The sequence below is a fragment of the Rhyacophila brunnea genome, unplaced genomic scaffold (assembly GCF_057557595.1).
Source record: "Rhyacophila brunnea isolate RB1 unplaced genomic scaffold, BYU_Rbru_1.0 scaffold_1, whole genome shotgun sequence".
In the NCBI taxonomy this organism is placed as follows: domain Eukaryota; kingdom Metazoa; phylum Arthropoda; class Insecta; order Trichoptera; family Rhyacophilidae; genus Rhyacophila; species Rhyacophila brunnea.
In genome coordinates this window covers 34,417,677-34,432,930 of record NW_028232751.1, presented here as the reverse complement: position 1 = coordinate 34,432,930, position 15,254 = coordinate 34,417,677, and the positions used below count along the sequence as shown (strand labels likewise).

Below are 15,254 nucleotides of genomic sequence, written 5' to 3'. Positions count from 1 at the left end.
ACACATTTTAAGATTCGGATGGAAAGGACTCCGAAGATGATGATGGAAATGGGGTATGAGTGGAGGTGGCAATAACACTGTTCTGATAATCTAGGGACAGTAATAAATGGAAGGAGAAGGCTTCCAATCTTCATTAGTGATTAGAAGTGTGATTTTGTACATTGCAATAAATTATCTTACCGGTAATATCAGTTGCTTCATCACCCTCGTTAAGGTTTGTATCAGTATCATGGAAAGAAAGTTCTTGATACAAAGTGTTCCCACTTCTCTGCTCACGTTTCGTTTGGGATCTTCCTGACGGGACAGTAGGCACTACCGGAGACGTTGCCTGTAAAAATAATTACTGTATCGTGTTACCAGTTACATGACAATAGTACAATAGTACAAGATGCACAATCTTTTTATAAGTAGGGCTAATTTATTCAGTTTCTAATTTATTAATCAAGCTCACCGTGTCAGTAAATATATGTGTCATTAAAAAAAAATCGGTGTGTACTCTTCAACAAGAAGATTTAGGCAAAAGCCGGAAGGCGCTGTTGTCGACTAAATGGGAGGAGCTTGTTAGTTCACAGTTTTAACATGTAGCCAAGAAGATGTTCGAGTATACTTATGTACGTGCATTAGAAGTTATACTTCTTTGGAGTAACAAAACAAAAACTAGAATTATTGGAGCGCCGCTGGTTTATTTTTACACTTTAACTCACTTTATACACTTTAACTTATATAACTAAATAAATTATATAAAAGGTAACAACTATCACTGTGACGATCCTTTGTTGACGTAAAGTATTGCAAATGGCCAACAATGACTGTTATATTGGTATGTTGGTATACCTCGATCTTCATTTTCACTATTTTCCAGTATAACTTCAACAAATTATATTACCTACTTAACTTTCAACATATTTCATTTAAACGTGTTTTATTTAAGGGAAATTTAGTGATATGTAGTTACAAAATGCTTTTTCATAAATATAACCTCAAACTGACGTAAACAGTACATATCATTTTACGAAAACGTTGAGTCTTCGCCTAAAATAATATTTATCGATGATAAATGCTTATGATATTGATTGAAAATACAGTATGTTTAACGATATTTAACTCATTTAAATATTTTTCGAATGTTTGTTTGACAATCAAATTTGAGTGACATGGTTTGTCATTAAAATTTTTTGTATCTGTAACAAAGTATTAACTTGAAATTTTTTTTTCTTAATCCTAAAAATATAATGTTCATAGGTAGGCTTACCATAATTATGAAACTCTAAACCGGGACAGGAACGGGATATATGGCAAAGAAACAAATTTAGCCACCAAAAATTGTTTTAAAGTAGATACCTACCTACCTGTGTACAAAAGAAAAATGCAGAATTTCTGCAGCAGAAATTTAAATTATTTAATTTATTTATTGTACCAGTCCGTACTTCTCGCTGGAATAACCTTTTTTCGTACCCTTCCCCGCCATCTCATCAAATAATGTTTGCTACTACGGTCAATCATGACAATTTATTATTGACAATCATTCATACGTAGAACAGCCGCGACAAAATGGCAAACCGGCCGGGACCAATATGTGAAACCGAGACATATGATACCTTAGCCTATTCATAGGTAACGCAATGTGGAGAAAATGACAGATAGGTACGGAATATATTAAAAACACATGCTAACAGAAGTTCAAGTCATTTTTTATTCAATTACTGCGATGTTGTGAAATTAAATTTATTGTGTAAGCACTTCAGTTGGCAACCGTTTGCTGGTAATATTTATATTATAAAATTATCAATATCGACGCGGCATAAGACGCGGCATATCAAGCCATAGCACGAGGACAGCGCGTTTGCCAAGCTAAAGGTCGGTGGTTTGAATCCACTCGTGGACGCTGTTTTTTTCATGTAAAAATAAATGATTATTGGCGCTAGCGCAGTATAATATTATATGCGTCTTTGCACAGGCGGCCGCCATGACAGGACAATATATTAATTCGCAAATGCACATTGGTATACCTTGATAACACGGCCGACGTCATTTTCACTTCCGAAACGGTTTCTCAATACGGTTTCTTAATTTCACTACGTCCCAAAAAAGTATAACTTCAAAAATGATGTAGTGAATACCATTTTATAAAAATTTTATAAACATTACTCTTTTTTGTTTAATCAATGGTGTTGAATAAAACTAATGTGTATGAGACATTTATGACTAAAGAGTTTATGAGAGGTAATAATGCAAACGCGGATGCATCAGTACAAGGATGTATATCATACCTGGCTTTGTTGTGTAATGGCGTCAGTCTGGTGAGCTCGTTCCATAGTTCTGACAGCAGCTAGTTCTTCACCAAGCGGAGGTGAAGGTGGAGACGGAGAAGCACTAACAGGACTTCCCCCCATGCTTTCCGTCCGTTCTATACTACCTCCTGCTCCCTCCAAGCACGCATATCCAAAGGATATTGGACCTGAAGACACCACGATCAATAATTATTATCTATACCCAATTTAATATAAATATAAATCTACAATCACCAAACTCAGTGGTTGGCAAACTAATTAGTCAATAGAGCCAAATATCAACAGTACAATAAACTACAATAACAATAAACTTTAGTTCAAGGTTTAAGTCTTAATTAAATTATAGGTACACTGAATAAAACTTGATAGCATACGTAATAATGATCTTATGTATTGATAAAAAATTAAATTGTAAGTAAGGTATGCATAAAATTAAATCATGACAATGACTGACAAACACTAAATATGAATAATTGTCTAGCATCTCCTTGGAAAGTTTGTGTAAGTCGAGTTTGTATGTTGTCGTTTTTAATTTTAAGCACGATTCCAGGTTCTCATCAATAAGACGACTTTTCAATTTACTCTTGATTTCCTCTCTAGAAATCTCTTTACTAACCATCAAACTTGCTATATTAACATTATTGAAAGATTGTATTCAGTAATTAAATACAGAACTTGATACTTCTTGACTCTTCTAAAGTTCCTCAACTGCTTTCTTCATTGCATCACCGACAGGATATTTAGTGCGAAATGACAGGTGTTTAGTTGTAAAGTGTCTCTCTACATTTAAATGCGCCAATTTTTCCAGAAAATTAATAATACAGGTCGGTAAGCCATTTAAGTTTTGAATAAACGCGAAAGTCTCGGTCCATTCAACTTTAAATTCACGGTTTTCGTCTTCCGTTTTTCTTTTCTTCTTCTTTGTAGCCATGTCGAATAGGGCACGGGGCATTTGTGGCAGAGCCGCACTCAAGGGGCCAAAGAGTCGCATGTGGCTCGCGAGACGTAGTTTGCCGACCACTGACCTAACTTATGCTTATAAACAAAATTACAAGTTAGGAGATGTCTTACGGAGAGTAAGTAGATCTCTCTCTACTGAAAAATTAGTACATGATATTGTAGGTTTACTACCAGTAACCATTTGAAGATAGGTTTTGCAATATATATATTTATAATATGTTTGGACGTGGAGTGTAGTGTTATTACAGCAGAATGAAGGTTTTTCAGTCACACAATAAATTAATTCCTGTCACTGATATTTTCATTGGATATTAGTTTATACGACAATGAATTTTGGTACACGAGTTGTTTTTGTATAACTAGTTCAAATAATGGTAATTGTGTTTAAGATTAAGTAATTCATTTTTTTTTGTGTGACCTACACTTTGGCATTCTATTAATATAGAAAATTTACTATAAATAAATAACAAACTTAATAATAATAAATTTGTAGTAAAATACTAACTAACAATCAGTAAAATAAACAAAAATTACCACTTGATCTTGACATTGGATTTAATCCTACACGATTGCGGTTCTCGCCCCGGTCTCCACCAGCTCCCAAAAGCAGTTTGGTCCTTTCCATATAATCTACATGTGTTTTGAAGAGTTCTGTATATCGTTCATGAAGTTTAGCATATTCCTGAAGGCAAAATAATAATAAGCATTTAGTGATTGAGTCCGAAATGACATCATAAATACTATAAACCTCTGCCACACCGATTATATATATATTGCATATCGCTTCATCTTAGGTAAATAGAATGTGAGCTGATAAATCAGTAGAAAAACAAAATCTCCTAAAATAATATCTAACAATAGCATTTTCCATGATGTTGAAAAACTGAGGCAATTTAGCATGACATATTATCCTGACCTGGCACCATCAGATTACCATCTTTTTCAGTCTACGAGACCATATTAATGGGTAACCGTTTAGTACAGAAGACAGTGTCTGAAGGGGGCTTGATTTATTCTAAGGCTCAAAACTGAGAGAATTCTACTGCCAAAGAATTGAAAATTCAAGGGTAAGATGGAAAAAAATCTTAAATAATAATGGTAAATATCTTGGATTAGGCTTACAAAACCATCATTTTTTTGTTTCATATCAAACATTCTGAAAATACAGCATTATTTATAGGATGATCCAATATTTGTGAACAGAATATTTGACAGTATCAATTCTAAAAAACAAAACACAACTTGTTTATAAATGTATAGCAAAAAGAACACTGTTAAGATAAATCGTATCACCGAACACCGAACCGCCCATCTAACACCGTTACAATTATCACTCTTGTACCCATAACAAGTTGATGGTACACTCTCCAAAGTGATAAACCTTCACAATATGTATTGATCTCAAAACTGGGTTCCAAGAGTCGGAAAAAAATACATAGGTAAGCAGTTACTTAAAATTTCACATTATCGACATAATGTTAAGTATAACCCAACAAAGGACCTGTGGGAATAACATTAATGTTGAGTTCTCCAGCGCTTCGTCGATCCAGCAGGGTTTTGGACAGGGACCCTTGTGCACAATGTATGACAGCATGTCTCTTGTCCACCTCACCAATCAGTTTTTTTTTATGTTCTATACAAGATAGGTACACAGAACATGCACCTTTTCATGCCACATTTCCCTACATGCTTTTCCCTCCACCACCCGCCACGTCTTCACACCTGTCAGGCAGGCATATATCATTGCGTAATGAACGTTAGGCGCCCTTCAATGTCGTGTTAAGATTGTCCCAGGAGCAACTTCCCAAGACCTTGGTTAGCGTGCACTGGAGTGTGCATGATGCCTATTATGATATAATATATTACGGTCAATCCTCGATGAGAAAAGACCTTCTCGCTCGCTGTAAAATGCCGCAAACTTTTTGAAAGGTGAGAATTTTCCCTCACAGATACCATGTCGCAAAGGCCAACCAGGCCAACTGAGAGTCGGACCAACTTGAAAAACTCTTCCCTTTCAATCAACATATGGGCACTTTGAGAATGTGATCGGCATCCTGCAATTCACCACATAAGCAAGTCGGAGATTCCATTAGATCAAGCTGACAAGAGCTTTGGAGAGAAAACTACCGCTACTCTTCATTTTCATATTTCTGTTACATTAAGGATTCATTATATTATAATAGGATAAGAATAAAACTGTTATGGCTAACAGTAAATAACCTTTTTCAATTCGTTCTCCCGTTCCTCAAGTCGACTTGAATGTTCTAATGAGTTTTTATGCTTCAATTCCAACATTCGTACAATACTTTCTAAGGCTTCAAGTCTCCCCGACAATTCCTTTTTTTCACCCTCGGCCATATCTTCAACCTCCAACAACTGTAAAATAAAACAACAAATATTTTTATAAAAAAATTAAACAATTATTAAAAATATTATTTTTCCAGTCACCATAGTACAATAAATTAATATAACATGACAAGTTTAGGTTAGACCCCCTGCTGCCTGGATGAAATTCACATGTTTTTTCATGATAGATGCATAAATTGGATCTAATCTCCCTCCCACATTATAAAGCATCTTCCACATTGAGGATGGGTATACATATATTGCGACCATGCGCGATCCTAATAGGATCATATTATGGGCTTCCACAGAGTAGAGGTTTGTATTAACAGATTTTGTTTTTTTATGAGAAATGGATGTCAGCCACTTGCTCAACCTATTAGGACCATACCCTGACTCACACACAAATTGAAAAATACGTGTACTAGCCAGACCCAGGATTCAAACCTGGGACCCACATGGTCATAGTCCAACGCTTAAGCCGCGCGGCCACCGTGGGTGTTAAATATGTTGGTAATTTATATACCTTATTTGTTTATATTTAAACATCTAGGTACCTTTTAAGAATTAAAATTTGTATGAATGGGTGAAATTATTGCCAACATAGGGATATTCAGCTCAAGTTTTGCTTACATTGAATTACCTCACTGTACAGTAGATGCTGATGATTGGAGATTTTCATGTCAAAAAAGGATTTAATTAGAGCTTGCGGTACTGTTCGGTTATATGGAATACAGCGGAAAACGCATTTTGAAAATAGCCGATAAACTGGATTATTTGTTAGGTTAACCTAACCAAACCTAACCTAAACTAATCCAAACTAATAAATAATCCAGTTTATCGGCTATTTTCAAAATGCGTTTTCCGCTGTATTCCGTATAACCGAACAGTACCGAGCTTGCGATTTTTTTGTGATCACTGGCGAATTCCAGTTGCAGTCGGCAGTTTAGTCACAATTTCTCCATATTCTCATTGAGGATTTCTTGAGAAAGGAGAATTCTCAAAATTTCAGTTAATTAATTTCTCGAGATTCGAAATTGACTTTTTATGATTATTTCTCGAAATGTCTCCATCACAACATCTAAGTTTAATGTGTGTTTGTCTATAGTTTTATGATTAAATGACTTACTTACATCAAAGTATTGAATGTTTACAATACTTGAATGTTTACATACCAGCATGACAAACATGTTGAAAGAATGATAAAACGAACTTTGACCATACTTTGACCGAGTATTGATATATTTATCTAATTCTAAATCTTTAAATCTGAAATATTTCAATAATTTCTTATGAAATGTTTTGACCATTATTATATTCAAATAATTCGTTTACAATCTGTACAACTGATGTTAATGTGAACCGTATCCAAATTTGTTAGGAAATTATTATAAAAATGATATAAATAACTTGGGATGTAGTTAATAACAAATCCCAAGCAAAACAGATGATTCATATGGCAGATTGAAAAATATTACCTTTTGTTCAGATTGCTTCCTGGCTCCTTTCTCGCGTTCATATTGTGTTACTAATTGTTCATTATCCTCTCTTAAAAGCTCGAGCTCCACGTCGTGTTCCTGATTGCTTTGATAAGCTGCGTCTAGACATTCTAAGACATTTACTAACAAAGGCATCAATGTTTTGACAACGTCTTCATCATAGCGGGCGATCATCCTTTCAAATTCTTGATAAATACTTCCCGCAAGATTTTGTACCTTCTCAGACATGACGACGTGAGGATCTTCATGTGTTCCATAAATCGTCTCTGAGCCTAAGCCCCCATTGGGGCTCTCGTTTATATTCATGATGACCAGTCAATTCCCACGCGATTGTATTTATTATATACAAGCAACTATTGTGATAAGAATAATGAAAATTAAATCTATTTGCAGAGGTAACTCGACAATTCTTTACATTTTACACTGACACACCGTTGCACTTGCATTTTAATAATTAATTATCCATATGACATATAGTTCGGAACTGCCATCACAGAAGGTCTGCCTCCGCCATGTTTATAAATCTTAAGCTGGCTCAGTGTTGCCATATTTTTCTATGCTGATTATAGTACAAAGGCGTAAAAATTATAGTATTTCTGAAAAATATATAGTACAGGAACATTTTTCGTCTTGAATCCTTTAAAATTATAGTATTTTGGTATATTTGGCGTAAAATTATAGTATTTTACATTTTTCGCGAAATCAAAATTATAGTATTGTACTATAATTATAGTACGGTTGGCATCACTGAGCTGGCTACACACGTACATAGGGCTGTCAAAAAGTATCGATACTTTCTTTCTATGCCAATATCGATATTATGCGATGTTTTTGGGAAAAAAATCTTGCAAACAAGCATCATTTTGATACCGGTACTTCCAAGTACAGATACTTCGATATTTCTCTTCCGATACAATACTTTCTTTCGTTACGATATCGATACAAGGTATCAATACTTTTTCTTTCGATATGGCGACATATACGTGTATACTTGAGCGGAATACTAGCCAAATATTTTGTACTTTGGTGCATATATTTTGCACAGGTCGCTATCATTTTCGTTGCGTTTTTTGGTGACTTCAAACATTAATTAATACCGTCATATCTTCTTGTGCCGTGTGGGTACTATAATAATATTATTATAGCCGTCACGTATATTAATTGTGCAAAAAAATGCGCAAGTATTGTCACGTCTGTAGTAGGCTTTAGATGTCGCACTATCGTGAAATAAAAAATATATCTAGGAAAAAAAGGCTATGATTTCCTTTTTATAATGTGGCCACACCATTATCCATTGGCTTTTTCACTTTTATTTTCCCTGTACAAATCTAGGAATCAAATCAAATCGAGTAGGTAGGTAGGTACTTGCATTCATTCAATAATAGCAAATTATTACATACATACGCAAATTAAATTAAAATCAAATCAGACAATATATATTATATAGATATATCTTCACTATTACATAGTACAATAATATTATTCTCAGTGTCGTACATAAGTCACACACGAGTGTGTAGTCCATGGTATTTACCAGGGAACTTGAAATAAATTTATTATCTGTTCTGTGGTATTTACCAAAGAATACCTTAGGTACTAGGTTTAATGTTTTTGTGTGTGACTTTTAATTTTAAAAAAATCCCACATTCAGAAATATATTATGAATTACCTACGAATGTATATTGATCTTTTCAGCGTATCTTCAAATATGAACCTACCTATTGGATTTTTTTCAAAGCGGGTAGGTACATATGCTTGTATCACCGATGAAGGATGGATGTAGGCTGTCGAGATCCACCATAAATAGTGCACACTGAACTTTGTCAGTCATATGTATCTGTTTTCATTGAACTAAGACTACAATTTACAGGTAGTGTTAGTTATTTTTTTAAATTCAATTAAACCCTGCTAAACCAAGCCATAATAAATAATACTACTAAATAATAATAAATAATACCTAGATAATAGTCAAAAAATACTCGTCTATCTATGAAATATTTAAAATTATGCCATTAATTTAATTTTATAGACATAATAATATTTTTACCTATTACACTTTGGTTTAGGCAGGGCTTAATGAATTTTAAAAAAATGAACTAACAATATGTGTAATATGTACTCTTAATCCAACTTAGGTAAACAAAATAAGTATGGCTGAAAAGTATGCACAATTTTGTCGTGTCGCCCAAAACAATTATGGTTTAGTTTAGGTAAGGTTTAATTGAGTTTTAAAAACTAACTTACACTATCACCTGTAAAGTATAGTCTTAGTTCAATAAAAACAAATACGTATGACTGACAAAGTTTAATGCTCCACCCTTCGCTACTAGCTTGTATATTATATTCAATGTCTCAAAATTAGTGGTAGTAGGTACCTACGCCTATTTTACAAGATTTGGAAACTCTTTATTAATAAATGCCGAGGCCAAGACCAAGGAGTAGTTTTGTTAATAGGTAGGTAGATTATTTATTATTGTAGATAAATAGATACAATTATTATTATATTACCTATTGAAACTTTATTGTGTATATAAAAAATGGAAATGTATAATAGTCAAATCGCCCTGAAAGTGAAAGTAGGTAGTTTGCATTGTACCAACTGACATGCAACTGACGTAGGTACAAGAAGATAATAATATTAGTGTCTTAACTATTATGTTTCATTGGATTGGGCAAATAGATAAATGTGTCGCTATATTTCAAAATCAGCCAAGTCCATAATAGATGAATTGGAGAAAAACAGCTTTTTGTTTTCTCAAGTACACAGTCACAAGGGTGAGAGTTTATATTATTTCGAGTACAGAATATTTAAAATTAATAAGTTCCACATTCCGATAATGCAGAAATGTTAGAAAGTAGTAGTTCTTCAGCAAATTCACAAAAAAGTCAAAAATACCTAAAGGTGGACTTGGCTGATTTTGAAATCTAGCGACACAAATACTAAACCTCTTAAAAACATATGTTAATAGGTACTTATAACATCCACGTATGGTTCATTTAGGAACTAAAATGGTAAGTATCTAGGTAGGTAGTTATATTTTTGTTTTTACAATAGCATAATTTGAATTCCGCAGATTTAGTTTGTATTCGATAATTATTTGGGATAACTCACTATTATCAATACCACCAAGCATAGTCCTAATATTCCTGATAATGGTGTTCCCGAAATACCAGAATAAAAACAAATTTTTAGAATTTAATATTACTATGTAGGTACTTAATAAATTGTAAAATAAAATTCTACCAAACAAAATGCTTTCTCAGTTTTTTTTCAAATAATTATTGGGTAAGCACATAGGTATAATTTTATTATTACGACCAACACCCGTATTTATTATGATGACACAGAATATAATTACTTCGTCTATTAGGTATACTTCTGTTTAAAAAAAAGTAGCTACCTACCTAACGAATGAAAATATATGTTCACTACCTGGGTATCACCCAGGGAACTCATTATCACTGTTCTGTGGTATCACCGCTTTCATGCACCTGTTCATATTGTATATTTATTATCTTATATATTTTATATGCGCAGGTACCTATATATATGTGTGTATATAATTGAAATTTATAATATTAGTCGGCACTTATATTGAACATGATTATATTATTATAAATAATATGTAATCGTTAGATATCGTTTCAGTGCAAAATGTATCTACAAGGTTAACATTTAATTTTTAAAATCATACCTATCGAATTTTACAATAAATAAAGCAGACTATTTCAAAAATGTATGGGGTATATAGAATGTTTCTGCGATAAGTCTGACGTATTAGACTTATGAAACCATGTATACATACCTGCAAAGAGACACGGCACCGGCAGATGTCAAAATTTGCAGCGGGTAGGAACGGAATTTAAATAAAAAAATATATTTTTTGCTGTGTCTTGGTCATGGCCCACACAAGGGGGCTGACAGGGATCTAGCCAGGGGGCCGGGCTTAGGGGAGCGGCATGGGGGTGGACCAGTTAAGTGAGATAAACAGACACCACAAATTAGCTCTAATAGTAAAAGTCGCGATCAGTGCTTTATAATAATATTATGATGTCGAGTGGCGACAACTCAATAATTCAGGTGGATTTATTGAAAAATAGAAAAAAAATGCTAAAAGTACACGGAACACCCTTAATTTTATTATAACCCGCAAAACCATTGGGTTCCGCGAAATACCAGTTTGGGGAACTCCACTATAGGTAGAACATCAAACTGTTATTAACCTTGGCGATAGGTAGGGGGCCTGCCAAACATCATAGCCTGGGGGCCATGGTCTGGGTATAGATATTAAGATATAAGTAATAACAATGACTATAATAAAACATTCAACGTCTTTGGAGGAAGCGAAAACTTCAGTTATAAAAGCAGGTAGGTAGGTACTGTGATATTACATGGCTACAAATCCATCCGAACGATGCAGAAGACTGGCTAGCGACATGGATTCTTGGAGGCGCTGCGTGGTGTCCGTATGCTCCAACTAAGGGGCGGATATGGCCGAAGAAGAAGAAGAAAGAGAAAATCCATCAACGAATATCAATGTGTGCAGTAATTTACGGCGTCATAATATTGCCAATGTGAAGATCTCGTCACTTAGATTGTTCGATAGTTTTGTATTAGCTTTTGTTACTTACTATACCTAATTTTTAAATTTGCCTCTACGTGCTCCTCTCTCCCATGGGTAGGTACTCTTAACAGTCGTGTAAATTCAGTCAAAGCACATTTGAGTGCATGGTGACCTGAGTCTTGGGTAACTGCTCCTGAGACATTCCCAGTCATAAAAAAAATTATGCTCTACATCCAATGTAGGGTCGCATGGTACGCCCGATTAGGACCGGGTGTGTTTGGTGAGGCTATTACCTTCAATGTGTGCAGTAATGAATCACATATTATTTATAATGTGCATACAAATAATTATATTCTAAGCATAAGAATAATAATATATTCACTAAAGTGCACTATAAATAGTGCATATATATAACACTATAGTGCCTGAGTGCCTAACTACTCACAGGTGACTTTAGCCATTCGAATAGATACCAAAACACCCTCATAGCAAAACACTAAAAATGGATACATTCAGGGAATACAAAATGGGAACTGGCTTTGGGTGTGATATAACAGGTTACGGATCTCGAGTGTGGAAATGAATAATTATACTTGAAAACGTGTTAAGGAGTGCTATTTAGAATAGTTACGTCTATATGATAATAATAATATGCATTAAAGTTTGTCACCTAAATATAACGTCCATTCAATATTTAGGGCAGTCGGCACTAGGGATTCCAATCCCGGGATCCCGAACTATTTTCGATACCTATGAATCCCGGGATTGGTAAACATAATCCCGAAGTTTGATTTATTACCCATGTGTTGTCAATTCTTTTTATTTTTTCACATAAATTAATAAAAATGAGAAAGATTGGAAAAAAAACAATGCTTCGTACTTTCAACAGTGATTCCACCATGATCTCATACGTTTCACGACAGTTTAATATTTGGCTGACTAATTAGATTTATGAAGCGGAAAGGTCATAAACCATGGTTTACTTATTTTAAATCTCACTAACCCATTCATTACGTCTTTACTATCAGAAATAGCAATCTCATATAATATTGTAAACACTGAACACAATAATGATTCTACGAAATTTTATAAATGAAAATCGTTTAGACTTGTTTAAAAATGTTATATTAACTATTGAAAAAAATGCCAATCCCGGGACCAGTCCCAGGATCGTCAAATTGTAATCGCTAAATCCCGGGATCAAGATTTTGGCTCGGGATTGGATTCCCTAGTCGGCAGACTTTGTTATACTTGGGTTTTGTCACATGACATCCCCTCCTAGCTTAACATATTGAATTGAATGATAACTGATAGGTTACAGAGATCAAGACTCTTCTGATTAATTAGTTAAAGTCAATGACATTAATATGGACGAAGCATCTAGAAAATAAAATGACACTCACTTTGTGTCGGGTCTGCCGGATGGCGAAATTCATATTTTAATATCGGTATTCTACGCTCAAATGAACATTCTGCTTGCAAGCGGTCTGGCGACACCGCTGGGTCTGCCCATACAAAATTTCTGACTGTCAGGTTTCGACTCCACCGTTATTATTGTGTTACAAAATGCCAATGTGCCTAGTTAAAAATTGTAAAAATATCTACTAAACACTCCAAGAAAGATGGGATATCACTTTTCATGTGTTAGTATTATTTATTATTTATAAAATGCCATTTTAAGATATTGATGAATGTTTATTCAATGCAATTGAATGACAGGAACCATTGGACAGTCAGTCGCCTGTGATCGCTAGGCTCACTTGCGTCTAATCTCCGAGAAGTCGTAAGTAACCGAGAATCTGTTTCTAACGCAATGAGTCATGACACTAATACGCCATTACAATAAAGGTTACTATAAATTCTCGAAGCTTGTATCGCATAATGGAAACGGATACGTCATATGGTCACGTGACATCTACCTATACATCTGTGAATGACTTTCATGCACAATTTCTCGTGCGCGCCGGGTATGAAGTGAGTTGTCCATTTAATATGTCATTGGTTAAAGTACTCACTCGGATACCGAAATACAAGTGTTTGTAATCCTCTGAGTTTACTTATAGAATTTTAATTATTTCCTGTTGATTTTGGTTACATTTTTGTTACTAAAGAGTAGGTACCTATCGGTAAATACGCCCTTAACAATATAAATACGTCATCAGAAGTGGTAGGTAATTATAACGTTATTCTGCTGGTTAGTTGGTTCCCACTCATAGAGTGGGGGGGAGCTCCGTACTGGCGTATTCTAGGCCGGTGAAACATATTTTTATAATATTCTCTTTTGAAATATTCGCAACAAAACTTTTCAAAAAGATTTGTGGACGTAGTCGACGTAGAACCCATTCACAAACACGTCATGAAGCTGAAGAAGAAATTCTACAGCACCATGACAAAGAACTTTTTCAATCAAACCACCAAAAATATTAACAAATTACGATATGTAGGTACCAATCATTGATAAATTGAAACAATCATGAATTTAATTATTTTCTTAATTATTATTCACCGGTTCCGATTTATTTCGAATCCTATAAAAATCTATTTTTCGAATGGTTGTCTTATTTAAAAAAAAAAAGTATTACAATAGGTACCTACGTCACTATAATTTGAGAAGCTGGCGATTAAAACAGAGTGTTGAGCGTAGCTCGGAACAGGAGTACGAAGCACTGGAGCAATGGGATTTTGCCCGGAGCATAGAAAATTTGTAGTGCTCCAGATGCTTTTTTCTATTTTTAAATTTTCGTCCTAAAATCTATGATATGAATCTATATATACTTTGCAACACTGGAATTATTTGAAATATGGCAACACTGGCAAGTGATAAATAACCTCACTTTTTTGACAGAAGAGGCAAACAATGAGAGACGACTTGCTGTCGGTGTTTGATAGAATTAATAATGAAAATGGCGATTATTTTAAAACTACTCATTTTTTAATTGTTTTAACATTTGGATACATATAAACTTTTTACCCGGAGCGGAGCAGACCCTGGAGCGGAGCCGGAGCAAGTATTGGTCTCGGAGCGGAGGATTAAACTAATACACATTGAGTAAATCGACATCCAATATGTGCGGTTAAATTCTGCATACCTATTTTTTTTCAATATTCTGTAAACGGTCGTTGTTAAATGTAAGTAGGTACTATTCCAACCTTTATATATTTTAATAAAAAAAACAATCCTATTTTTTTGTGTATTTAACGCTTTCACATTTTGAAGTAGGTAAAACTAAAAAGAATTTAAAGAAGGTGGGTATGCCATACCTAATATTATTTTAAAATTCGTTTTTCTATTGATATTTAAATTATTTTATTTACTATCAATTTTTATACCATTCCATTGTACGAAATACCTACTATAATTTTGAAATTAGGAAAATAAATATGATAAAAACATATTCTTATTAAAGAGAAGCATTAAAAATATTAAACATACCTAGTTCGTATATTATTATTATGCCACAGAAAACGCTGCGAAAATACTAGGTATATGTTTCGAAAGTTGTTGACAAAACTTGTAGAGATAGAGAGCCTATAATTATTAAGGGGGACATGCTCAGCGTAGGTCAAAATGGAGCTTTTGTTCTATTTTCAAAGCA

General features: G+C 34.1%; 1 protein-coding gene across 5 annotated transcripts in view; it reads right to left on the bottom strand.

The window, feature by feature from the left end:
• Positions 1–7,620, bottom strand: part of syd (JNK-interacting protein syd) — a 46,675-nt gene extending 39,055 nt beyond the window's left edge. For all 5 annotated transcript variants that reach the window (XR_015070190.1, XR_015070191.1, XM_085943408.1 and 2 more), the window contains exons 1-5: positions 7,073–7,620; positions 5,472–5,627; positions 3,786–3,933; positions 2,271–2,458; positions 181–328 (exon numbers count right to left, since the gene is read on the bottom strand). Coding sequence is in view for 3 of the 5 variants with exons in the window: in XM_085943408.1 (XP_085799534.1) it covers positions 181–328; positions 2,271–2,458; positions 3,786–3,933; positions 5,472–5,627; positions 7,073–7,399 (967 nt within the window). In the remaining 2 variants the exon portion in view is untranslated. The remainder of the gene's footprint in view (positions 1–180; positions 329–2,270; positions 2,459–3,785; positions 3,934–5,471; positions 5,628–7,072) is intronic.
• Positions 7,621–15,254: the final 7,634 nt, after the last annotated feature.